The sequence below is a fragment of the Scophthalmus maximus genome, chromosome 17 (assembly GCF_022379125.1).
Source record: "Scophthalmus maximus strain ysfricsl-2021 chromosome 17, ASM2237912v1, whole genome shotgun sequence".
Lineage (NCBI taxonomy): Eukaryota > Metazoa > Chordata > Actinopteri > Pleuronectiformes > Scophthalmidae > Scophthalmus > Scophthalmus maximus.
In genome coordinates this window covers 11,271,385-11,298,529 of record NC_061531.1, presented here as the reverse complement: position 1 = coordinate 11,298,529, position 27,145 = coordinate 11,271,385, and the positions used below count along the sequence as shown (strand labels likewise).

Below are 27,145 nucleotides of genomic sequence, written 5' to 3'. Positions count from 1 at the left end.
GTGCAACTACAGAGGTGAGCCACACGAGGGTGCTGCACGACAGAGCTGAGGGTGTAACTACACAGGTGAGCCACACGAGGGTGCTGCACGACAGAGCTGAGGGTGTAACTACACAGGTGAGCCACACGAGGGTGCTGCAAGACAGAGCTGCCTCTTACTGCACAGCAGGCGAATTAGAGATGGGAAAAGAACCATGCTCTAGTACATACATACATACATATTTTTATATACTTGTATAGTTTTTGTCGTTCTTATATTTTTACACTTGACTTGTATCTCTTATATATTTTATACCCTTTTGTGTAAATTGACCACAAACCCCGTATTGTGGGGTGATTGGGACAGCTTATCATTATCATTGCCTCAGGCAATTGTGAGCATATTAACTGCACTTTGATTTAATTTCAAATGCATGACTCCATATTCATTTTTTTTTCAACTTTATAACTGAAGGTGTAAAAATGTATACATTCATTTCATACAGATTAAAGCTGCCCTTCTTCATTGTCACAACAACCCCCTCCCTCCCGGAATTCACCAATTCACCATCAGGCTGATGTTCTCGATAAAGGCCCATCGATAAATCTACCAGATGGTAAAAGGGTGATAAAAACAGGGGAAATGTTGTTGTTGTTGTTGTTGTTTTTTTACACAAAACCGAATAGTATTTGTGTGACTATTCTCCAATTTTTGCTTTTTGTGATGGATCACTGGACATGTTCACCTCCCAGGCCTGTAAAATCCTTCCCATTAATAATCTGAAAAGAGAAAAAAGAAACCAGTTTTCAGCTTCTTAATCTGTTGTTTTTGTTTTTTTCTGGTGTTTTTGTTCATTTTCGTGCAGATATTGTACGCGTATGTATCTGTAGAACCAGTGCTAAATTACATATAAAGCCTACAAAAATTAGGACCATCACTATTTTTTTCCTGAGCTGAGTGTGATGGGGAGCAGTCACTCCTCTCAAGTGAACGCTGATCAAACAAAATGGGATGCCATCTTCTGTGATCGATAGCAAAAGCCTGACTGCAAACAAGCAATCATCAGTCTAGACAACAGCAAACATGCCAGTGACCAGATTGGGGCTCTACATAAAGTGAAAAATCGAGGTGGACGGGGGGATGAGATGGAAACTGTTGACAAACGGAGAGCGGAGAGGCTGTGAAGTTTTTGGCAGTTTTCTTTTAATCTCATATCTACAGCAAAAAGTAAAAGCCAGAGGACCTGGCGATGTTGCATATTTAATATAAAGTTTACCAATGAATACGTTTCTCGGTGGCAATGATGACCCCAAATTCAATGATAAGAGCTGCTGAAACTAGGTCATCGCAGCTACGCTTTCCAAAGCCACTCTTCAGTGGCCTTGTTCAATGGGATTGTTTGTGAGAGCAATGTAATTTGCAGACAGGGCCTTGGGGCTTTGATCGCAGCTGCAGCCGTGTTAACTGTCTCCATCTCCCAAAGTCTAACAACGGAGGTCTTATCGGAACCTGCTCTGACCAGCTGGTCCCCAGTGCTGGGCGGGAGGCAAGAGCTGGACTGCCCAGTCCAGGGAGACCTACCCAGGGGTCGGGGAGAGATGAGGGAGAGCGTGCCCTGACCTGCACAGCAGCAGCGAGAGGCACACATTACCAAGATTGTGGTAATTTCCTTTCTGAAATGTGTGTGTGAGTGTGCTCTGAGGCAAAATTTGTGGTTGAGTACATGAGTGTGTCATATGTTGACTTGAAAGCATGTTATTATGTTCAGTAAACGCTGGCTCTCCGACAGCAATAGTGAAAAAAGCTCCTGCAACCATCCATCCATCCCGTTCTCTCAGTTATGTTTTATTCAACATCCTGCTCTTGTATTGTCTCTCTCTCTCTCTCTCTCTCTCTCTCTCTCTCACTGCTGCTCCCATTTCTTCCCAATCCTCTCATTATTCTTTGAGCGCTGCCTCTTAATTGGAGGAGAGCAGGAAAGTGAGAGCGGCACAGCGCCCACATGTGACCTCGCTGACACATTCATCCTCAAATACTGAGTCCAATTTTGCCGGCGCACTAACCAAACAGCCCAGCCATCACAGAAAGCATCCATAATTAATGCCACCTGATACTTGACAACTTTCTGATGGATTTAACAGGCGGGTTATTCGAAACCTCATGGGTTTCCCTGCAGGTTGGAGTCTCCACTATTCTCCATTGTGTTTCATAAGTTGGTTCTACCCTTATCTGCGTGCTATCAGAATGTGTTAAGGCTTTTTCAATAACTGTCAGTCCGTCGATCCGCAACTTTGATTCCAGACTGAAACATCTCAACAACCATGCGATCAATCCCACTTAGTTAAGTGATTGTTTGTCATTATCCCTGATTCTTTTTGATTTTTTTTCAGGACAACCTAGGCTATCAGAATATGTATGCTTCAGTGATATCACATGAATGTATAAATAGTTATATGACCATGAAGACAAAAGAAATAACAAAACGGAAATTGAATCTCACAGACATTCATTATAATGACACACCAAGCAACAATGATGAAGATTTTTCCCTCTTGAAAAGTGTTCTTTGCAAATCAAAAGTTATGTACATTTTTCTACAAATAAGTCCTTTTATTTTTCAACCCAAAGGTCACTTGTGCCATTCTGCAAAGACGTTCCTGTCTGCAGTGACACAGAGGAGTGTCAGTGGTAGTAGTAGGAGTAAACAGGAGGAGTGAGAGGTCCTCTTTTCAGTTTAAAATCTTTGTTTTTTTCCGACCAGTTGACAACACAGCAGCATCTGATTGGTACACGTCTGTAACAAAAGGCTCTGATTGTTTAAGTGGATCTAAAATGGAGGCTAGAAGTCCTCTAGAAGTCCGCTAACAACAGCAGTAGTCTTTTACGTCTTGAAAAACAGGATAAAAAGGATCATCAAAGTCATTCAATGTTGGATTTATCATCATGGACATGTTGTACAAAGTCTCCGAAAAGACACTGAAGTTCCAGGCCGCACTACAAATCTTCTGAAAGGGCCAAGATTGCACAGAAGCCCCGTCTGGAACGACGCAAGTGTTAACTTCCCACCAAACAAACCGTAAGCTGCATAAAATTATCAAATGTTATGAGGACTTCTATAACATGACGCATTTGCTGTCCCATTCGACAGGTTCGGGCTCAGACAGTTAACCAATTGAGCATGGTTTTCATCTGTGTGTGCAGTATTATTATTATAATTATGAATGTCTTCGATTGTTGCCGACGGAGGAGTGAACCACTTTGATTGGCCAGTAGTTCATACGAAATAGCATTGATCAAGCATAACCTGGCCCTTTGCCTTGTTCCCCTTGTTGTCGTATTCATATTGTCAGATCCAGATGGTCAGTTGTTCACACACAGTTAAGCACGGGATTAAATTAAACTTCAATGGCGCGTAGCAATGATGTTGATGCATTGTGTTTGGTTTTGCACATTCGTGTATGTCCTCGTGTGATAGTGAGTTCAGAGTTCAGTGTGATGGGCCCCAGACAATATGTGACTGTCCGTAATGATGATGTAATGGATTAATAATACTAATAACACACACACACACACACACACACACACACACACACACACACACACACACACACACACACACACAGTTGCTCTTAGACACGTACATGCCCTAATGACCTGCATAGAGCTCTCATACCGCTGACCTCATACACACATATCACTGTAGTAAGTAATGAGGTCAGGTGGAAGTATATAGCCACAATACACACAACAAACGTAACCTGCCGTGGTTTGGTGCTGAAGAGAAGCACCACTTTAAGTTACACATCAGCAATACGCTCACAAACACGCACAGTATCTGTGTCTGTATATTGAATCCAGCTGCACACACCAACCCACACACAACACAATCACGCTGACATCAAAGCTCCAGACGATTTTGTGTAATTGAGTTTGTGTGACACGGACCAATGATGATGTTGTATTAAGTACTGGCGAGCAGGCAGGCACAACCCCTGTGGGGGTCTGGGGTCTTTCACAGCTTGAAGAATCACCTTCCTCTGTCCTACATTTCTCCATGATCAATTCACGTCAGCAGGCCATATTTTATTTAACACTCCATCGTGGCGCTCCCCTCTCCGTGTCCCCCGCAGCTCATTTGTTCGCGAATGGGAGAAAAGAGAATGAAGAGCATGTGATTGCTCCTTTTCACTCCTCTTGCTTACCCTCACTCCTTCCCAATTTTCTTACACCCCAGCAACTGACTCAAGTGGCTGACCTGCAGAACCAGGTCAGCCATTATTGGACGGTCCTGTAATGAATTCTTCTTTTCATACAGTGGCCTCCATCTGATGGGTAGAGGAGGCTTGAGATGCTATAATTGAAGTTCCAAAAAGCTTCTTTTTTTTCTCCCATGCTCCTGATACTCTTTTGTGATCCCTTGCTTTCCACATGCTTGGTGACTCATCAGGTCCCTTCTTCCACAGAAACCTCTGTCTTTCCCTCTTTCCCCATGAAAAACTCTTTCAGCTCGTCTGCCCTCAGGTCGCTGTCGCGGCAAGATGCGCCACCTTTGAGGTGATGTAGCAGTATCTCACTCAGACAGCGGAGCAGAGTGTGGTTCGGGCTGCTCCGACCTGTGGAGTGGTGGCCTGGGCCCTGATGGTGCAGAAGAGGCAGCTCTCCAAATGGACCAGAGCTGCTCTGATGTCTGCTTTCTGCACATACAGTATAGCACACTCCCAACAGCCCAGAGGAATCTATAAATCATTCACAGCGAGAATAATGAGAAATACTGAGTAACACTCACGATACCAACTACGCAGTATGAAAAATAGTCCTCATGGTTTGGGTTTGAGGTTTTTTTTCCTCCAGAATAATAGCTTTAATTTCACAGTTACTGTGAAACTGTTCTACCATACTGAGGCACAAGAACACATGAGAACACCTCAGTAGGTTAAAGTAAAAATAAATATTTTACAAAGTCATGCATGTCTAAAATCGTGCTTGAGTAAATGTGTACACTCAAAATGTTCTTAAATTAATGTTGGACGAGCTAATTTGGACTACTTTAAAATAATGTTGGTGGTTTCATTTGTTTTTCATATTTAATATGGTGTTCACGGTGCTTTGTGTGGAAGTGAAGTGAGATATAATAGAAAGAACTGGTGTGGTACCTAATGTACAAAGTGTTGGCATGGTTAAGAGAACATTAGAGAGAAATATCATATCACATTTTTGTTAAAGTATAGTTTGATGCTATTTTTCTCCTTTTCATATGTTTAGAAATCAGATTTTATCTGTTAAATACGGGTGTTAGAAACATTATATTCACAAGCAAATTAATAAATTCCTCCCATGTGTTTGAGTATTGTATGTGTATTCCTCAATTGTTTTCAGCTATACTTTGCCCTTATACCCTTCATTAAAAGCAATGTACTGTAGCTGAATATATTTGGGGATTAACATTGTTATTATGGAAATATTATTTTTTTGGACTTGACTGTTTAATGCTCAAAATGGTCTGCAACCTTCAGTTTGTGTTCTCCAAATCAAAAATTCAAATCTTAAGCCTAAAACAGACTGAAAGATTAATCATGAAAATGAACGGATGAATCTACTGTCTGAGGAAAATGATTCAGTCCACTGCAGCCCTGTTGTCAACATCGAAGAAAGTGAAGAACCAGAAACTGATGTGTGTCTTATGATGGAAAAAAATTGCACTTGCCACTGTGAGCGCCCAGTGCTCATTAACACATCTTAGCTGGAGAACCAGACAGTTCACGCTGCATTTCAAATGAGATTGAGTCCCAACCCCCACTCCTGAACACACACACACAAACTGACACACACACATACACACGTGTCCTGTCGCATGTATTTGTACAGGACGTTAGGTCCATTACATTGTGTCCACAAGCTCATTTGCTTGTGGAATCATGTTGGGATTCATACGCTCGTGCGCCGCATTGGTGGATAAATGGTCCAAACGCAACAGTCAAGTTGGTGAATGAAGAACGGCGCCGGGCAATAATGAGACACAGTGACAGATGAAGACGACATGACAAGGGCAAACACACTGTCCTTTTTCACCCTCCATTTATCTTTTCTCACCGGTCACATCTGTCTCCTCATCAGTTTTATTGTCCTCTTGTCATCCCCCCCCCCCCCCCCCCTCTTTGGGTATTCCTCCACCTTTCCTCATCCTCCTTCTTGCCGCGTCCACAGTCTCCGTCTCTCTCTCCCCCAGTTTCTGCTCTTTACAGTACCCTTGCTCTCCATCTACCTCCCTTTATTTCCCTCCCTCCTTCCCTCTCTCCTCCTCTCTCCTTGTTCCCCCTCTGCGCTCTCGTCGACTCGCTCTCATTCCCTCGCTCACACACTCAGGCTGCATCATCCCCTATCCACTTCTACCTTCACACTCACCTCTCCGCTCCTCTCGCCTCTTTGCTCTTTGTCACCTACTAACACATATCATCTCCTGCACCCCCCCCCCCACCCCACTCCGTCTGCTGTCTCCCTCTCTCCCTCCACACTCTCTCCCGACATCTCTTCCCATTCCTTCCTCCTTCTCAGACACTCAACCTTGCTGCCTCGCGCACAGCAAACCCATACGCTCACTCATGCTGACTGGCAGCCAAGGACAGAGCACCCTGTCTCCCAAGCCGACTACCAGGCAGCTTGTTCGTGTGGCCAGGTTTTCTGACACTAAGCTCAGCTGAGGAAGAGGACGAGGACGGGGTCATGGAGCACAGCCACATCTTCCCTGTTTTCTCCCCAAACGGGAGCACCTGGAGCCTGGGGCAGCACCCCTCCGAGGTGGCCCAGGGATGCCCCCTCGGACCGCTGCCTGTCATCTACTACAGTGTCCTGCTCTGTCTCGGCCTGCCGGGTAAGGGATGTGCTTCGCGTGTGTCTGATCGCATGCACGTGTCATGCACTTGTTCATTTGCTCTTAATGTTGATTGGAGCCTGCATCTGATGTTGGATGCAAGAGTTACGCTTTGCATCCTGATTCATGGTGAACTTGTCTGCAGGTTGGAGTGAGTGCGTTTCCTCCACAGCTGCTCCTGACTGCCCCACTTCGCTCACACACGGTTCATTTGTCATTCTGACCTTGTGACAACCACTTGCGCATGTACATGTTCTTTGTATTTGCTTGTCTGTGCTTGTGTCTGCCTGTTTGTTCATTTTGTCTCATTCGCTGGAAATATTCAAGCACCATTAAATGAAAGAGGAAACATGGCAACCGTATGTGAAGAGCATCATTAAGTCTGATCATCGACTCATGGCTGTTTCTCCCAAAAAATTAAAAGACGTTGTTTTTGTTAATCTGGACTTGTTTAAGACGTTTGTATGATTATTAATATGTCACTAATGACTCACATTTGACCTCAGGTGTGTTATGTGTCTCCTTTTGATGACCTGAATTAATGAGGCTTCCTTACTGTGTCTTTCCCAGTGACTGGTTTGTCACTGTCAGTCCCATTCACTGCCTCCGTCCCGCTGCGTGATGTCTCACCGCTGACCTAGTCTCACATAGGGAAGCAAAGGTGTGTGTGTGTGTGTGTGTGTGTGTACTGTACATGTCTGTGTGTTTGCTTTGACAAAAGAGAGAGACAGAGAGGAAACCCTGGAGGTCAGATGAAAGAGGAAAAGTGCTGCTGTCTAATCAGAGATTTGGGTTCAGATGTTGTGACTGTCAGATTCTCATTCAGACTCTTTCAGCCAATCACCAAAATGATGGAATCGGGGGTCATATTTAACCTCTGATTTGAATGATGATTTGAATGTTATTTATTGGGTTAAACAAGAAATGAGACTACAGCCCTTCATGCTTCATCTAAATCAGCTCTGAAGCCATTTTTCTTTGGTGAAGACTTGTATTTAACAACCTAAGCTGTTCTGGTTCAACACAAATCTGCAGTGCAAAGTAAAAAGCGTGTGTATGCCAAGACTGCAGTTGCTTCACGGATTTGCTGTCTTGGTAAAAGTAAAAGTCTCTCCTTCTCATCAATTCTCGCCCATTTATTTCTCCCGGATGGCGAGTCAGGTCTCGCACCAGCAATTCACTCTGCTGTCATTTCAAGTTGCTGCAGAGTTTTATTTGATTCTGCTGCCCGGACGTGATCAAGGCTGTTTGTTTAATCACAGATTGTAATGCAATCTTGCGATAGTTGTCTGAATTATTCTTGAGTGCAGCGGGCTGATATTTATGCAGCAGCCAGTTACAACTCATTCGATCACTATGACACAGTTCATTCCGCTCAAGCTGAATCGTGAATGTTTCATGAGCGCGGCATGTGTGAGTAGTAGCGGTGTGACCTACAGACCCACACGTATTTAACACTCCCGATGGATGCTTTGATCAGCAGCCAGGGTTTTATTAGTTGACGGCAACAGGGCTTCACCGAGTTTGACCTTAAGGCTGCATCAAGCATCAAGAGACGGACGGAAGGTGATGAGCAAACGATCTACGCAGGTCAAGTGGTGGGGGATTAGATTGCTGTGTGACGTTGGGAAAATGATGAACCAAAAGCTCTGCTCAGGAGGCGGCAAACAGGTGGAGACTGGGGTGGAAAGGAAGGACGTCCAGAGCAAGAACAGGAAGAAGAGAAGGGTGAAGAGAGAGAGAGATTAATAACAGCAGAGCCGGTGAAGTAGCGCCTCTGAGCCCTGAGAGGGGGAGCTACAGACGCCAGAGCCGAGACGAATTGCCACATTTTTAATTAATCGCCAACTCGCTCTCTCTGTGTCTCTGTTTCTCTCTGTCTCTCTCTCCACTCACTACACACTGACCGAGACAGAACAGCCGTGTGCTGGCATAGCAAGCAGCACAATGAAGGACTCGGCTCTTTGCCTTGGTCCCTCTGACATGCCAGGATTGCACGAGTGAAGCCGGCTCTCTGCGAAATGTACAGCAGCCCTTTCCTGCGCACATGCAAACTGTGCAATCGGCCGACGAGTGTGACGCTGATCTGGATATCTGGGCCAATTCAGCTGCTTCTGTGCATCGCCGCTTAAGTCAAATGCTTCTCTGCTTAATGTAGCGATATTGCTATGAAACACGCTGTCTTCCAATGTTACTTCAAATCATCATTGGTTGCTTTGTAATGCTCTGCCAAGTGCGGTGGAACTAGACGTGAGCGTTGGAGCATTACTGTGTAGCTGAGGGAGCCAAACTTAAATGTCACAAGTCTAGCTTGAATACAAAAGTAAGGAGAGTACAAATGACAATATTTACAAGTGTAAATTGAATTTGAAATTGTGTGGTGTGCAAGTATAAACAGCATGAAAGTGGACTTGTGCTCAGCAGCTGAGTTCATGCACTCGACTTCAGATTGAAGACACAGAAGAGCACAATCTACAAAGGAAGATTGTTTTTGACCTTGGAAAGAGTGAGACTGTTGTACAAAGACAAACAAGAGCATCAGTCATTCCAGCAAATGTCCAGAAAACAATATTTGTTTACATTCAAGTGAGAACCATGTCTGGCAAAGGGCGAAAGAAGTGTGACAATAGTTATGCTTCCACATCCAAAGGGGTTCAACCAAATATTCAGAAAATTTGAAATATCCAATTGCAAATGAATGTGCATCTCCAGTTTTTGGTCAATTGAGACAAAAAGCTGATGGCTTAAATTCTTCAGTCTGGTGCCATTAAATTACCGTTTTAACAAAAAAACTACATTTCCATCAGAGAAAAAAATGTGCAAATTGAAAGTTGCATAAAAGCAGATGGATGGAAAAAATTGTAATGTTATATGGCTAAAAGTCCACACAGAGGTAGGACATCGGGCTGATGATGGGTGGACCAACAATATGTGGGACCTAAATATGCGAACGGACTGTTACTGTCTCATTTCTGAACGGAAGTCAACACTGGTTACGACCACAATTGTTCCTTTAGCCTAACTAAGTGGTTTTTATTTTAACAATGACAACTTGCAATTTTATCCCAAACTGTAGTGTTTCCCAAAACTTAACCTAGCAGTAATGTTTGCTTGTATGTTTAAATAAAACTAAACTTTAACCCGAGTGGTAAAGACAAATGATTTTGAAAAGGGCATCAGATCAGAAAACATCTGTATGTCGTTTGTCAGAGAAAACCACAATCTTTGGTCATTTAACTTGTTGGATTTGTTGGACGCAGCATGTGCTCAAACATAATCCTCGTGTTCTAATTAGCTTTTTTTTTACAGAGCTTTAAACCAAATGGAACTGGCTCAGTTGTCCTCATGTCACATTAAGAACACGAGGAACTCTAAATGCTTGACAACAAATGTTTGTGTGGTGGGCAGATGTGTCCTCGGGTCTTCATTTGCATTCTTAGAGGCTTTCAGAGCATCTCTCCTCTATGAACACAAACGTGTTGGTGTGCTCCGTCTGTCTTCCTCGAAGCATCTCTCGGTTTGTGTGGTTGTTCAACAGTCGGCGGTGCGACTGGCGCACATACGAATTGCAAAACATCTCCACCCACTTCCACTGAACCACACACCCAAGGGAAAAGGGTCGGGGATGCTAACGACCCCCTCTTACATGTCACAGTGTAGGCCTGGTGTCAGCCCTACTTAATGAAGAGATGGGCCCCATCGATTTTCAGTTTGGACCATCGATCTTTCAATCCGCACCAGCGACAGGGCATCTGTGGTGGGATGAGGGCTTGTTAATAGATACTATCACTCTAAAAGTGGAGTTTAAGTTCAGGGGGTGTACACTGGACGAGGAGGAGAGGATGTGAAGGTTTGTGTTGAAGCATGGACAGAGTGGAGAAAAGACAGAGGGCATTCAGCAAATCAAATGGAGGGAAGTTGAAGTTCTTTTCGCAGTCTGGTTTGTCTCCAGTCCACGGTTTGGGAAAGGGGGAGGAAGGGAGGGGAAGACGCGGTGAACATGTCGGCTCATCGCGGGGGACTTGAGCCAGCGAGGGCACAGGAGGACAGAGGAGGCAAGAGAGGAGGGAGGTGTTGTTTGAGGCAATAAATCCAGAGATGCTGTTGATGAGCTGAAAACAAGATGCTGTCACTGAAAAACCCAAATCCCTGTGTGTGTTAATTGGCATTTCCTGGACCACAGTACTATATCAATCTGAGGATAATACATTGCCGTGATCTGAAAATTGTTTTAATGCTTCATTTTCCTCCTCCTCTTCTTACTCTCTCTTTCCTTCTCTTCTCATTCGCATGTAATTCTACATTTGTCTCTCTTATCAATCTAACCCCCTTAACCTTACATGTTTTTGTTTGTTTTTAAAGCTGAAACGTTTTTGAAGTTATAATTCTTTACATAGTTCATAGACCCTTTAAACAGAACAATCAGAGTTTATCATACAGTCAACGATGGCACGTCAGCAGGCAGCAGCCTTGATGCAAGGACAGTCTCCTCCACCAAACTTTGACTCACTGTGGCCTGTCTGTAAAACGAATGGCTGGAAAGGTGAGCAGGCAGCAGAGCACTGCAGCAGCATCAACATCATTAGCAGCAACCAGGGCCTCTTTCTCTTAATGTGCCCATTAAACTTAAATAACCTGTTAGCATTCACATCTCTTTCTCCCATTTGCTCATTCTTTCCTCCTGCCGTATTTTCATTTACTGCATCTTTCTTTCCTACGAGCTTCCCTCTACCCTTCCCTAACTATTCTCACAACTCAAATTATGCTCATGCTGACAATAAAATGCTTTTTTTTTAATTGAATCATATTTTCCTCCCTTCACACGCTCGCTCTTTCACATGAATTATCAGGGTGTAAAAAAAAAAAAGGAATTCTGCTTCATGAGAAGATGGTTTTATTTTAAACAGAATTCTCTCCTTAAAAACATGTCAGAAAACAATATTTCTTATCAGAGGACGTGCTCCTGGTTTTTGTCCGGCTGAATCGAGAACTCGCCCTGTTTCATGTCCGGTCTGACACTTAGAGAAAACAAAAGGGAAATGGTTGTCACCAGGAACAAAGTGCCTGTGACCTTTGAAGCAAGCTTTGATATCACCCCCCCCCCCCCTTCTCTCGCCTCTCTTCCTATCCTCCCGCCTCCTCATCGCTCTCCTCCATACCGCCCTCTCTGTCTTTCCGTCTAATCTTCCCCTCCATTCCCTCTCTATCACCTGCTCTCTTTTTTTAAAACTCCGTGACCTTCCTCAGACCACACTTTCCTCCACTGGCTTTCTTATTTCCTCATCCCCCTCTCTCCTCTTCTCCTCTAGTCGTATTAGCCTTCAGATAAGCCGTCAAAGCCAAACCTCAATTTCCTCCAAATGACAAAAAAAAAAAGGAAAAGAGAATCAATGCTTGCTCTCATTTTATTTAGTTATTAAATCTTGGGGGGGGGGGGTGTTTTCCTTTTATACAGTATTCTGTCTGTGCTACTGGCACATGAGCAATGTGGGGACGTGGCACCAGTTAATGTTTTGCCACCGGTTTTGAGGGGTTAAGCAGCGCAGTGTCATTTACCGACAGCCCGTCTGAACATGTCCCTTTAGTGGTGGGATGAGTCAGCCTCGTTACACACCTCAGGGAGCTCACTGTGCCGTCTCTTCTGCCGCTAACCAACGTCAATGGCCCTGTCCCTCGTTTTATGGCAGGAGGGGGCTGAGGGTCAAAAAGCAATCCCACGCAAATAGACATATAGGAGTCACCCATGCAAACACACACAAACACCAGCAACCATTGGACAGACCTCCGCGTCATTCTTATTCCCTCCCAGCAGGAGACACTTATGTGTCTCTGTCTGAGTGTCCATGAGTCCAGGCGTGTGATGCAAATCTCTCTGTGTGCACACATGGATGACCCTGTGTGTGTCCTCTCCACGTCTCTTTTCTTTGAACGGGTCTCTCCATCTCATCTGTCCCTGCTGGAACGAGCCCAGCATGTGCCACCTCATACCTGCAGAATGCCGAGCAGATCCATCGCACCCTCACCCTCACCCCCACCCGCACCCGCAGCCGCAGCCGCACCCCAGAGACAACGCAAAGAGCAAGAGTCACTTGAAATGAATGGGCAACCCAGTGCAAGCTGGCAAGGGCTAAATGGAAATGTCAAGCTTGCCACAGATCCCTTTGTTTGTCTGTTGAAGGCCCCGTCTCACTGGGGAGCGCAAACACAATAACACGCAGCCAGTAACAGTCAATACCTCACCGTTTCCATTTCATGTCACTCCGCTGTGTTCAGCAGCATACAGTATATGGAAGGGGAAAGAGAAAGTGAGAGGATCGACGGGCAGAGCGACAGTAGACAAAGCAAGGCCCTGCATTGAAGGTGTTGTCTGTTGAGTAGGATTTGTAATGGAAATTTTTGAGCAGCTCGCAGGTGTTGGCAGAGTGAAGTCTACACAGTTACAGCTATGAGTGGCGGCTGTATGGGAGATTGCACATACAGTGAGTCAGTATGACCAAAGATTGTTGCAATGAGCAAAAGGCTGAAACGAGAAAAAATAGAACAACATACTAAGAAAACAAAGTAGATCAGCAGACGAGAAACCACTGATAATGTTTGTCATAATGAGACAAGGGACATAAATTACAATTTATCTTCTCGATTAATTCTGAAAATGACAGAATGCGAAATGCACTCAATAGTTTCCAAGATTAAAATCTTCAAATGGCTTGTTTCATTGGACCAACAATCCAGGACCAGAGATACCATCAGCTTAAATAATCAAATTTCATATATGGCAGCGAAAAGCAGCCAATTCTCACATTTGGATCAAGCAAATTTTGCAGATCGTTCAGAGATTGCTTGAAAAAAATAACTGGGTGATTATAAAACAGTTGATAGTGTTGTGGGTTTTTTATTCCCACAGTGGCTGCCCACGACAATAGTACATTTTGTGTCAAACGACCTGTTGATGGATAAATAATATAGCAACACTTGCCAAGTAATTCAGATGGTATTGTCCCTTTTTTTGGCGCATTCCTCTTCCTGGTCAAAACCAGGGCTAAGCATTATTATTATTATCATATGTGATCATATATTATTATATATATAATTATTATTCATGTCCGACAAAGACAATCAGGAGTAGAATGATGTCAGCAGATCCATGTCCTTAAATCTTTGTCTTGGTCTTATTCTGGCCTAATTTGCTAGGATCATGGCCCAAACGGAAAAGAACAAGAATCAGACTGAAAGTGGATGACAGGAGCTGAATCAATAACTCCAGCAAGATTCAACATGAAAGCAATTTAACTTGAATGTGCAGAGGTTAGTGTGGTGTACAAGCAAGGGTTACTGTGGTGGTGCGGGAGTGTGGTGCAATCCAGCAGCCCCACATGTACACATATAATGGCTTTTCAAGCCTTGTAAACTGCTTTGACATGTCATTTATGGTTATTGATAGAGCGATTGGTAATGAATTGGCGCATCCCTAATGATCTGTGTGTTTGTGTGTTGGTGTGCGTGTGCAACATGTGTTAATGTAGTTCTGTGTCTTCTGCTGCACATCCTCCAGTCTGGCAAGGACATCTTTAGTCATTATCTGGAGCCGACTTTGAAATTTGTAATCAGCTGATAGTGGCTGAGACCGTGAAGTGTGATGTACCAGACTCCAAGCTGCCATACTTAATTCAATCCTAGATCTATTACTGCAGAGCAGGACAAGACCAAACACACTCTCACACACACACACACACACACACACACACACACACACACACACACACACACACACACACACACATGCTATATGGACAGTGACAGTTGCTAAGTGCATTGATGTCTCAGTGATCAGTGTCAGAGGCATCTTTGTCTAAGAGAACCGATTGGACAGGACTTCATGTTGGACCAGCACTAAATTAAGCTGGTAAGCAGAAGAGAGCGTGTATTTGATATTTGATCTGTTAGTTTACATGTGTGAATTGTAGCATGAAATATGAATCATTGGATAAAGTATGGATTGTTTCAAATAATGCCTCTGATTTGTACCACATTAACTGAATGTCCTAATGCAGTCAGTAAGGTACAAGTTTCCTTTAAGAAATAGAAATATACAGATATGTTTAAGGTTGGGTTTTTTTTTCATCAGATCACAGATTACAAATGATTCCACGTATAATGGAAAGAATTGCAGTGATTAAGAGAAAACATTTTGAGCACTGAAAATCAGCCGTGACCTTGAGATCGGATGTGTCATTGTATCTCAGGGTCCACTTCTGACTTTTCCCTGAGATTTCAACTGCATGCTGGTCATATAAATTGCCTTAAAAGTTTAAGGAATAGCTCCTCGAGTTGAAGTTTGTTGGGGGGGTTTTAATAAAAAAAACAATGCTGTGATGAGATTTTTTTGAGTAAGTCATGATATGTCCTGCTTGGAGGTAAATACTTTCACTGGACAGACACAATAAAAGGTACACTCAGCATCCGCATCAATATTTTGAACATTGCGTATTCCTTTTCCTGACAACAGCAATTAAATTGGATTTAAATGATTTTATTCTTTTGTCTCAAGCTTTCACATCCCAGTAATGAGAGCCATGCTTGCATCTTGCTGACTCTATAGGTCTGGGGAAAGTTTAAACAGGCTCACAACCTGCAAACTCAATTATCTGAAAGGACGGGAATCACCTGGGAATAATAAGCACATGTGGCGACAGTGGGTAAGAAAGAAAGAGAGAAAGGCTTGTGATGACCTTGTTCAATTCACTTGCCCAACTGCAGTTCCACGTGAGAGGGAGAAAGCAGTGCTCAAACTCATGCACACACACAGATGTCATGCTTTGGTAAATGCAGCAGTGGAATAAATCACATTCAGGCCTTTGTGTCCAGGTTCTTGCCAGCAAAAAGACAAAAGAACACTGGCTCCCTGCTGGGCTATTTACCTCTTTCTGTCCGAGAAAGTGAGATGGAATAAACAAACCTGTGGTGGCGAGGGGAACGTTTAATTTGGCAGCATGGAAGAGGAAGGTATGACAGTACATGTCAGGGATATGGAGTAAAAATTGAAAAAGAGAGGCATACAGGGAGAGGTGGGGTGTCCTCGTGCTTTGTTTTAGGAACTAAATTGCCAGCAGCAGGGTGAGAGGCATTAGTTAAGATTGCCACGGTGGTGATGCTGCACTCCTCCTGTTTTTGTTGGGGCTTTGCTCTTCATAAGAGATAACAAGTTGGCCAAAGGCAGAGGCAGGTGCTGCAGGAATTACACAGCAGGTGTAGATGGGAGGGAAGGGAGCAATAAACAGGGGGAGGATTACTGGGTTTGAGAGCTGCTGGAGCTGCTGGCACATAATGGCAAGAAGTGACAAAAGATTACACATGTTTGCATATAGTTGGCTGGAAGTGAAGGTTTGGGGTCAAAGAGTTCACCTTCGCTGCTCTTAGACCTAGTTAGTAACCATGAAGGTGCGGGAAAAAATCCCACACAGTTCAAAACGTTTTCCCCTTCATTTATGTGTTTGTCTATTGTATTGTGTTTGTGTGAGCACCTACAGTACATGCCGTGTCCACCCCATCCCTATTGCTTCCAAACGTATATCTATTGCTGTCTGATTGGTTGCTAGCTGGATGAATGTGGCCCCTTTTTCAATTACCTGTCCAGTGTCCACTAACACTCAGTTTCTCTGTTTCCTTCCCTGCCCAACCTATGCCCATTATTTTTCCAATCTCTTTTCCTTTCCCATCATTTCCCCATTCCTTCCATCTACCAACTCAATCATTCCTGCGATTCCTCTTTCGCCAACCCTCCTCTCCCTAGCTAACATCCTGACAGTGGTCATCCTGTCCCAGCTGGTGCTGCGTCGTCAGAAGTCCTCCTACAACTATCTCCTGGCTCTGGCGGCTGCTGACATCCTAGTTCTACTCCTGATTGTTTTTGTCGATTTCATTCTGGAGGATTTTATTTTGGCCACCCCGTTGCCTCCGTCGTTAAACAATGCAGTGCAGGTCCTGGAGTTCTCCTCCATTCACACCTCCATCTGGATCACCGTGCCTCTGACCATTGACCGCTACATCGCCGTTTGCCACCCGCTGCGCTACCACACAGTCTCCTACCCAGCCCGCACACGAAAGGTGATATTCGCCGTGTATATCGGATGTTTGTTGTCTGCAGCTCCTTATTACTGGTGGCCTGAGCTATGGCACAGCCTGCAAGGAATGGGCAGCGGTGGAGGAGGAGGAGGAGGAGGAGAGAGCAACAGGAGAACTGTGGTCCAGCATGTCCTGGTGTGGGCCCACTGTGCCACTGTCTACCTCCTCCCCTGCACCGTCTTCTTCTCCCTGAACGCTGTCATCGTGCGCAAGCTACGCAGACGCCGCAGCTGTTTCCGTCTCCGCGGCTACTCTACCGGCAAGACCACCGCCATTCTCCTCGCCATCACCTCCATTTTCGCTGTTCTGTGGGCACCTCGCACCCTCATGATCCTCTACCACTTCTACTCCCCTCCGCCGGCCTCACAAGGTGCCGGCCGGCTGCTCCACATGCTCACCGACCTGGCCAACATGCTGGCATTGCTCAACACGGGTGTCAACTTTTTCCTCTACTGTTTCATCAGCAAGCGTTTCCGGGGCATGGCGGCCAACGTGCTGCGAGCGCTGGTCCACTGTCGAAAGCAGCCGCCGCCGTTCTACGCTAGCCACAACTTTTCCATCACAAGCAGTCCCTGGATCTCACCGGCCAACTCCCACTGCATCAAGATGTTTGTATATCAGTATGACAAAAATGGGAAGCCCATCTGTATCTCCTCTTGAGTCCTCAGCCACCAGCAGCCGCCCCCACCTTCAGTCCTGGGAGAACATACTTTGGGAATTGTCTCTGGCGACCAGCTTTGCCTGCATGGGACTCTTTGAGGCTTGAAAATGTCAACACACCTGGAGAGCACAGAGTTGACAGTTTAGCAAGCTTTGAGGGATGACAAAGTGATAGGCTAGCAAGGTGGAAAAGCAAAACAGGAGAAGCGTGCTTGGCAGGCCTGTCATGTTCAATAAACTTTTCACAAAGCGGTGACCAGCAACAAATAGAATTGTTTCCTCGATGCAAAAAAATAAAGCTACTGTGAGTGACTGACTGCAGCCTGAGTGAGCGACTGATAAAGGGATATCACCACCATCCATCACTGACTTTAAAGAGCCACCATTTGTAACAGCGCTAAAGTATAAACTGACAACGAGATGAATCCTCGGTGAAGCATCAAATGACTGGAGATGCTGGAGACATTGGTTTCTTTACGGACGCTCTTGTTGTACACTGCCGCCAGACGGTGATGCGCTTCAAACACTGCGTTTTTGTTCTGTGGGGAGTCTTTTCCACCGAGCAGGGATCCAGCCAGAGTCTGGGCATTAATACGTCGCAGCTCAAGGTGCAATTCAATCAGGCAGGGCCACTGACAATGTGTCCACTGCCCATAGTTCTGACTGTCTCTCAAGAAATGTAAAACAGCGCTGTCGTTTCCAGTTAAATATGGAGAGGGGTCTCAATGGCATGTTCAATAGGGCTTTTATTAAAACAGCCCTCCCGGACTTTTCTCGTGTGTGCTGATTTCATCCTAGCAGTGCAGGTCACCTACAAGTCGGCACTCGCTATGAAAGACCAAGCTATCCCACATCCAAGCTCACAGGTTGTAGAATGGGTAGGTGCTTTGCTTATTGTTTTGAAAAAATATTTATTGATTGAAAACTTGACTGTTAATGTAGTTTCACAAAAGACAAAAAAATATGTATTGGGGGTCTGCGTGGCTCCAGGGTGTCATTAATTCAGTCAACACATTTCCAATATTAGGAAGAGGAAATTTCTGCATTTATTAGATAGTCCTCTATAACTATTAATGGTCATGGATAACTTATTGTTATTTGGATGAATATAATGAATGTAAATGTACTCTGTACTCTGTACTGTAACCCTTTAGCTTTCTGAGAGACTGAGGAAGATGAGACAGATAGAGATGGAGATAGAGAGGACAGAATAAACTGCTCTCCTTCCCTTTGCTTTGTTTCCCCCATCCAAGGTTTTCTGTCCCATGAAGCAGCAGTGAATCCGTCTCAGGGCCACAGCAGCACAAATTCAGCTCTATTTGTTCTACTGATGGCTGATGGCAGCCCAGCAACAACACGAAACACAGGCACATACATAAACTCTGTCTTAGTATTGTAGACTCCTACACGGTAACAAACCATAAATGTGAACAGACACACACTCACACACCTCGACAGAGCACATAGAGATCAGTGCACATCAATTCTGCGGACACTTTGGGGCATTAGAAGTATGCATCTATCTTACAAGAATGGAGCTGAGCCAAAGGGTAGATTTCTGCTATTACCTGCCTGGAGGGATCGGACCCTTCAGGCCTTTTTTATAACGGATGAGGTTTTAAATCTGAGGAATGTTAGCCGTGTGTCTGTCTTAGCTGATAAAGTCATGCCCTCCAAAGTTTTGTTCGACACTGAACCATCTGAGACACTTCAGGGGCGACCCATGTGTTGTTGTTCTTTCTCTCATCATAAAAAACTACTAAAGCAAAAACAGTCTGAAGCTGTAAACCAGGGCAAGGGTTTAACAGCTTTTGCCATTTTACACGTCAGGAATAGTAACATTTAATTAACTTATCAACCTCCCTGCTGATCCTTCTTCAACTTTTTAGCAGACCACCTTGTCTGTTATTGTTTGCAACCCCCACTGCACTGCCAGAAAACCCAGCTGAGTGCACAACTGAACTTCTCAGTTCAGTTGTGCACACATAACTCCCCTCTCAATTCCCATTTCTTTGTTCCACACAAATTGATTTTCTTTAGAACTGCTAAATGAATGAGGGAGTGCCAATTGCTAAACGCTCCTCACCTCCTTCACTCGGCAAACCTCCCACTCATCTCTCATTCATCCCCCTTTGTGTCAAATGAACTTGCTCAAAGTTAATTGCTCAAAGTTAATTTCAAAAGCGTGCTCTTTTATTTACATCAACTCTTTCCCTCAGTCTTTTGTGCTGCATGTGCACACTGAGCATATTGCTTTGCTAAATCATTTCATATCAGAAAATTGATCCATGCTGTTGAGGGGGGTGGTTTGGGGGTGTTAAGCAGGTGGATGTTGAATATTTTTCTCGATGGAGATGAACAGCCAAATGGTCAATAACCAGTAATCACTTAGCAACTTCCATGACCAACCGTCAATCAATTTCACTTCATGTCATTTCGTGTGAAGGCGCTAAAATAATCACTATTGTCCCACGATCATGACTGTTATGAGAAAGATTGCCAGAGGGTTTTGGCTTCAGGCTGAGGAGCTCATTCCAGATCAGGGTTGCCATGACATTTGTTTCACTTGTGAACCCCAGCCAGTGTTTCGGCCATGTTAATGTGACATTTGTGCGAGAACCAGAGCCTCATTCCCGCGGCCTCCAGGGAACGGGGCAGGCATGCTGGGAAACCAAAGCGGAGGGTTGAGGGGGAGGGGGTGTCACATGCAGGTGTGTGTGTGTGTGTGTGTGTGTGTGTGTGTGTGTGTGTGTGTGGTGTGTGTCTGCCTGCCTGCGGTGGGTTGTTGCTAAGAAATCTTCCCCATTATGAGGGAAAAAAACGGCTGGCATTTCCATTTTCTTCAGTCAGATATTAAAAGATAACCAAGCATTAATCAATCAGAAAATTGTATTTTCTCTCTCACACTTCCTGATTTGCTCAGTTTCCTCTCTGTCTCTCTCTACCTGCTTAGCTCCACAGTGTGAATCTGTGTGTGTGTGTGTGTGGGGGGGGGGGACGGTTGTGTGGACAAATTTTGGTTTTCTAACCATTGTTGTGTGGAGCTTTTTGGCCGGTCTGCACAGATTCAAAGGGCTGTTTGATGGTTAAGACCTTGTTAGAATTAGGTTATGGTCAGGGATTTAGTCGTGAAGGGTTAGGTTAGGTTAAAGGTCTAGGGAATGTATAATATCATCAAGCGTCCCTACAACTACGATAAGGTGTGTGTGAGTGTGAGTGTGAGTGTGTGTGTGTGTGTGTGTGTGTGTGTGTGTGTGCGTATGTGCGTGCGTGCGTGCGTGCGTGTGTGCGTGTGTGTGTGTGCCTGTGCACGTGCATAAAGCCTGTGTTTGACAGAAAGAAGCTATAAAATGTATCTGTGCCATAGGATGTGTAATATTTGAAATCAAATATGTATTTATACTCAATCTTGATGAAAATAATTACATAGTATTATATGCACAGTATTATAACGATATATCCATGAATGTACAACTGACGCTTCTGGCATTTTCGTTGGTATTTTTCTGGTTGTGATTTTCTATACAATGAACTTTTTTGAGTAGACTTTTACCTCTCTCCATGGCAGTGTTTTGAGACTGTTTTTTTTTTTTATTGTGCTCAAGTGATTATAGGCTTGCAAAATTCTGTTTTTTTTTCCCCTTCTAATGAATGTATTGACTGTTTAAAGAGAATGTATTATTGTGCTGTGAGAAAGTACGCAGAAAAGTACTGGTCAATATGTCAATATTTTTGATCAAAGAATAAATCATCTCTAAGAATAGAGATAGAGTGCTGATGATGATCTGTGTCTTTTTTCTGCATGTGAAATCTCACAGAAAGAGGAATTGATCCTTGACCATCGCATTCTATAATGCAATCAATATTCAGAGGTAAGCTTAACCTTGATGGTTAAGAGATATATGCAAATTAACAGTAAGGTGAAATATAAAACTACAAAGATATGCAAAATGACCTACAAAGAGAGCCAAGATAGTTGCGAGGAGACACAAAATGTTTGTAATCGAAAGAGAAACGATCGAAGAAGAATTTCGAAAAAGAAAAACAGTCACAAAGAGATGCAAAAATGAACCCGACAACAAAAAGGTTCTGAGTCTGCTTAACTCGTACGCATGAGGGAAAGGGGGCTTTTAAACACGCGTGTGCCCAGGGGCCTGTTGTCTCGTGAAACGTCCATCTCTCTAACAGAAGATGAACGTCGATAGATGATCACTGCAAATCACGGGTGTGCATGGTGGCCCTGGCTTTTAGAGCATCCTAAAGACTCTGTGGAGCACTTACAACAGTGTTGGGAATACATCCACCAACTTGCTGCTCTGCTTGGTCACAGTGTGAGCGTGATAACAGTTTTTTTTATAATTCAGGGGGACACACTGGTCACTGAAGTGACAAACAGGGTTCTGTTGTTCAATTGCAACAACTCAACTGTAACAATCCAGGTGATAATCAGACCCTCAGGAGGAGAGGAGGGATACATCTGTGTGTGTGTGTGTGTGTGTGTGTGTGTGTGTGTGTGTGTGTGTGTGTGTGTGTGTGTGTGTGTGTGTGTGTGTGTGTGGGTTTGTCCTCATGTAAACACCATGATACACATGCACACGCACGCACACAATGCAATTTTTTTCGCCTATGATCACCTCGGATTTGAGTTACAGTGAAGCACATCTTCCAAACTCCCACTGGTTACATCCACAGGCACAGTTAGCCGATCGCTGTCTGTCTCATTTTCACAGTCTACCAATCACCAAGACACAGCTCTTGAGAAGCCAATTAACACCTCTCTCACACAAAAAAAGAAGCGCTGTTAACTGACATTTCCCTGCACAAACATTCAGGTCACCAGCAGCAGAACAAAGGCATTAGTGTGTCTCTTTCAATGAGACAAACTGCAACCGGCCGCCTGGAATAAATCACATCACCGCATTGTCTAAGCCGAGGTTCATCCTTAAGGCACTGTGAGGTCTGTCAGATAGATGTCCTGTCAGCCCTTAAACGTCTCTCCTGTGAAACTTATGCATCTGACGAGCAGAGTTGCTAGGAAAAAAACAAAGGGAGTGTATGTATGTCTTCATGTCAAAAGTGTGTGTGTGTGTGTGTGTGTGTGTGTGTGTGTGTGTGTGTGTGTGTGTGTGTGTGTTATACTGTCCAGTCTGACAAGAGTGTTGCTGCAGTGATGAAGATGGATGAGTCTGTCTACTGCTGCTGTGATTGGGCTGCTGCTGAGTGTGTGTGTGTGTGTGTGTGTGTGTGTGTTTAACATAAACCAATGGCTGTGTTGTAGATGAATTCAATGGGACATATAGCGTAGATTTAAAAAGAGGCAAAAAAAAATAACAGTAAGAATACAGGACAGCCGCCCTGCAAAAAGATTATACTTTATCATTGTATATACTTTTTTTTATTGCAGAGCTGTTGTGCTGGTGTGTCGGCTTTCATCACGTTAGTCTTGTGTCTGCTTAAGATTTTTTCAAAAAGAGAACCGCATTTTGTCCTGTGACACAGGTGATGAGCTTCAAGAGCGACAACTGATCCTTCACACAAATTTCACAACTCAGAGAATCCTGACGCAGCAAGAGACACTGGTGACAATTTGAATCTGCAAATTGAGATTCTGTTGATTGTCACACCCGAGCCTCTTTCTGACTGGGACTGCAGCTGGTGGAAAATGATACCTTCGGAAAGACAAAATTACACTCTGGGATGACGAAGCTTCAAAGCTCTTATCTAACTGCGGAGGTTTCATTCAGGGACAAGGTGACTAAAGGCAAACAAGCTGGATCGTTCCAGGTGTTATAAAACACAATAAGCTCTTTCCACAGACATTTCTTTAAACCCTTACCCGCATGTTGCACAAACAAACATAGTTTGAACCCACAGAGCAGTATCTTTTATTTTGTATTTTTTTTAAACTCTGGTGGAGATCTCAAAGTACTAAATGTTTTCCATTTGTTGGAAAAACACGACTCTTGATTTGGATGTTACGGAAGAGGATTAGGGCCACACGTGAATTCTTTTTTTGGGGAGTTCTGACTTTAAACTCAGAATTCCGACTTTATTCCCAGGATTGTGACTTTAAAACTCGGAACTCCTGGTACCTGTAAGGACCAGGACCAACCTCGGTGGGAGAGTCACTTTGACATGCAGGAGGGGGAAAACACAGGTGGAAGATGTCGTCCCCAAGAGACTTTCTGTGTGTTCCAGGGGTCCCGGAAGAAGCAATTTCTTTACTGGAAGACCAAAAGGTGAGTGAGTTCTGAGCAAAGAGTTCAGAGTCAGAACTCAAAAGAAAACTTCAGGTGCGGCCCTAATCCTCTTCCATAGTACGTGGACATACATTACTCAATGTAAATATCATATAGATGAGTTTAACATGCAGTTTTCTGCTTTGTAACTGTGAAATTTCACAGAAGGACACACATTTTATGTTATTATTTCAGGGATAAACATAAATCAAATATCATTTGAGAGTTTGGGAGATACAGAACTACCCACCAACTAAGACAAGTCAAAGTGCTGATTCTTGTCTTGTTGCCACCTTTATGCTTCTTCAACCAACAAACCTGCTGAGCTCCTCTCCTGACAATCACAGAGCAGCTTCATGTTGCACTCAAGTCTTTTTCTGTTATGTCCATGCTAATCCCCCTTTCATCACACCCGGACATTCTCCCCGGCTGCCTCCCCCTCACTGTGAATACCCGCCTGTTTAATGTATTACCCTCGGTGCACCCCCCCCCATCTTTCATCTAGCTAACCACAGCACCTTGATGTTGGAGTAGTGCTTAATTCGGGATGGTTAGAGCATCAAACAATCTGCAAGTCCAAACAACCACAGAGACAAAAGGTCACCTGTGAAGTTGACGCCGGGAGCCGTCGTGCATTTTTTAATTTTTTTGTGCATTTGTGCGATTGTTCGGGTGAGATGTTGTGCACCTGACACCTACTTGTTTAAGCACTGAAAGAACACAAAGCATTGCACATTGATCAGACGATGTGAGGTGCACCGGCGTGACCGCGTAAACAAAATTAAATTTTAAAATAAATTTCTTTTCCTGAACCAAAACTTACACTTGGGGCGTGAATTCCAACCCTCAGTTTCAAAACAATCAACTGCAAAAAAAAAAAAAAACTGAACCGACAGTAATGAGCTAAGCCGCTGACATTAAGGCCATGATGCATGGACAGAAAAAAGATTGTCCTTTCTTTCCTGAGGGACACATTGTGAAGTGATGGGAAATACAAAGGGATGCTCACAGGTTTAATGAGACAGAGGAACTCCTCTTGCCATTACATATTTTCACCCTTTTTCATCGCCTCCTCTCTTCATCCTTTAGACTCCCTCTCCCCCTTGTTCTTTCTCCAGTCCAAAGGTCTCCTCCAGGTCAGACTCGTACAAAGCTGCAGCAAATAATAGATGAGGGCGTGTTACTTTACAATCACCTTTGTCAAATGATGACTTTCCTTATCTCCTTCTTTTCATTCTCTCCTCCCTCAAGAGCTGTCACTCATCCTTGCAGCTGCCTTTAGCCCTCTCCTTCTTCAATCATAATTCGAACAATGTGTCGGCATTGAAACAACGAATGGCGGCAACTGCAATCCATCACAATACTGGAGCTCAGAAGGAAACTGCATAGCTGATGAGGAGCAGAAACAATACAGTGCAACAGTGTTTTGCTGATCGGGTCCATTTTTCTTATGCGCGTAAACCCACTGACCCAACTTTTGAATATTTCCTCCGTTTTGTACTGCAGCGACACCTCATAGATTTTGCCTCTGACTGATGAAAGAGTTGTTTGCAGAGGCGGTGTTGATTCATTACAACTGAATATGAGAAACTCACTCATAATTAAATATTACAAATTCAATCACTGTCCATAATGAAGTGGATGATAAACCTAGAGCTATGTAATGTATGCTGATAGAGGTAAACAAGCAGCATGCGACTCCCAAAGCATAATGTGCATTATTTTAGGGTGATTAAAGGAAAAAATCTTCACACACTTTCAGGAGATGGATGAGGAGGTTGAATGCATTTTTCACGTCTGTAACATATGTATGAAGCTAACTTAGCTTAGCACAAACACTGGAAACATGGGGGAACAGGGAGTCTGACTGTCAAAAGGGAGCAAAATCTCTCTACCAGCTCATCTAAGGCTCACTAATTAATTCTGCACTAAAATCCATATATATATATATATATAAAACAATTCAACATTTTTGTGGATATTCATGTACTAGGCTATATTTCTTTTTTCGGGACCACTAAATTTTCTGGAGTCCAAGTTTGTTGCCTATAGCAACTGGCCCTGGCTAGGAAACAATGGTATACAGTATTACGAAAAAAAATGTTTTTACACTTCCGCATTTCCTTTGGATCAAACGAGCTAATCTTTTAACTTCAGAGGACAGTCAGACAGCAGCTAGTAGCAGTGATATCGCTCACTCAGGTTAATGCTCTTTCCTGACGGCCAAAAGCTGAAAAAATATGTACAAGTCGGTGCAAATAGTCTCATCTGGCTCTCAGCAGAAATGTGAACAAGTATATTCAAAATGTCAAACAAACTTACAGTAATAATCACCGCGAATTGCACAAGTCACCGTTATGCACCACATCCCCCTCTGTAGGTGTGTGCAGTGTGCAGTGATGCGGCTGCAGGTGATGGTGAACTCGGAGAGGTCGAACAGGGCTCTGACTCCATCCTCCACAGCGCCCTTTGCCGCCCTCCAGGGTGCTCTCTTTGAGCCTCTCGCTCTCCCCAGTCAGAGGACTGACACTGGAAATGGCCCGCTCATCTGGCAAAATGACAACCAACTGACAATGAGGACTATCCTATTTGACACAGGGCAGCCTCCAAAGACATTCTGTTCTCCCTGTGGCCGGCTGTTGGCCGAACACTCCTGTGAAACTACAAAGAGAGGTGAACAGAGTCGGGACTGGGGGACAGGGCAGTAGTTAGAGATAGACAGTGTGATGAAGGTGCGTGGGCATCGAGTGTGAGGTGCCAAACGGTGGTGGGAAAAAAGCACCAGGTCCCTCTTAATTTCTCAGAAACCACTGCAGGCTTTGACTGTTAGTGACAGTGAGGAATAGATGTTTAACATGTATCACGTTATATCATTTTAGAAGCCACACAAGGGGTGGACACGCATCGGTTAACACAGAAGCACACGGGATTTCTGACCCCTTCGCCGCCCTCTCTCCTCGCGCAGTGATTAGTTTTCACAATCAGTGGATGCAAATTGGAATTTGCTGACAGCTCATCAATCACATTTTGGCCGCAATCTGTTGAGCGGCTTGGCACGTGCCAGTCGATATATTGTAAAGTCAATTTTCTCTCAGACACTCAAACATATCTCTGCACCACAGGCATATGGGACAAATTAGGAACATTTCAATATCAATCTCCCCTCATGTGGGAGAGCGGGCCACTAGTCATGATAGTCATTAGTCCCAGGAGCCCTGGAACAACTCTGCTACCTTCAGCCGACTTATTTTGTTCGGCAGGAAAACAATTTTAAACA

At 44.1% G+C, this 27,145-nt stretch overlaps 1 protein-coding gene across 1 annotated transcript; it reads left to right on the top strand.

Annotated features, from left to right (window-relative positions):
- Positions 1–6,160: 6,160 nt before the first annotated feature.
- gpr139 (G protein-coupled receptor 139) lies at positions 6,161–21,405 on the top strand. Its single transcript, XM_035616526.2, has 2 exons — positions 6,161–6,847; positions 16,638–21,405. The coding sequence occupies exons 1-2, from the start codon at positions 6,700–6,702 to the stop codon at positions 17,627–17,629; spliced, it is 1,140 nt and encodes a 379-aa protein (XP_035472419.1). The 5' UTR covers positions 6,161–6,699; the 3' UTR covers positions 17,630–21,405.
- The last annotated feature ends 5,740 nt before the right edge of the window (positions 21,406–27,145 follow it).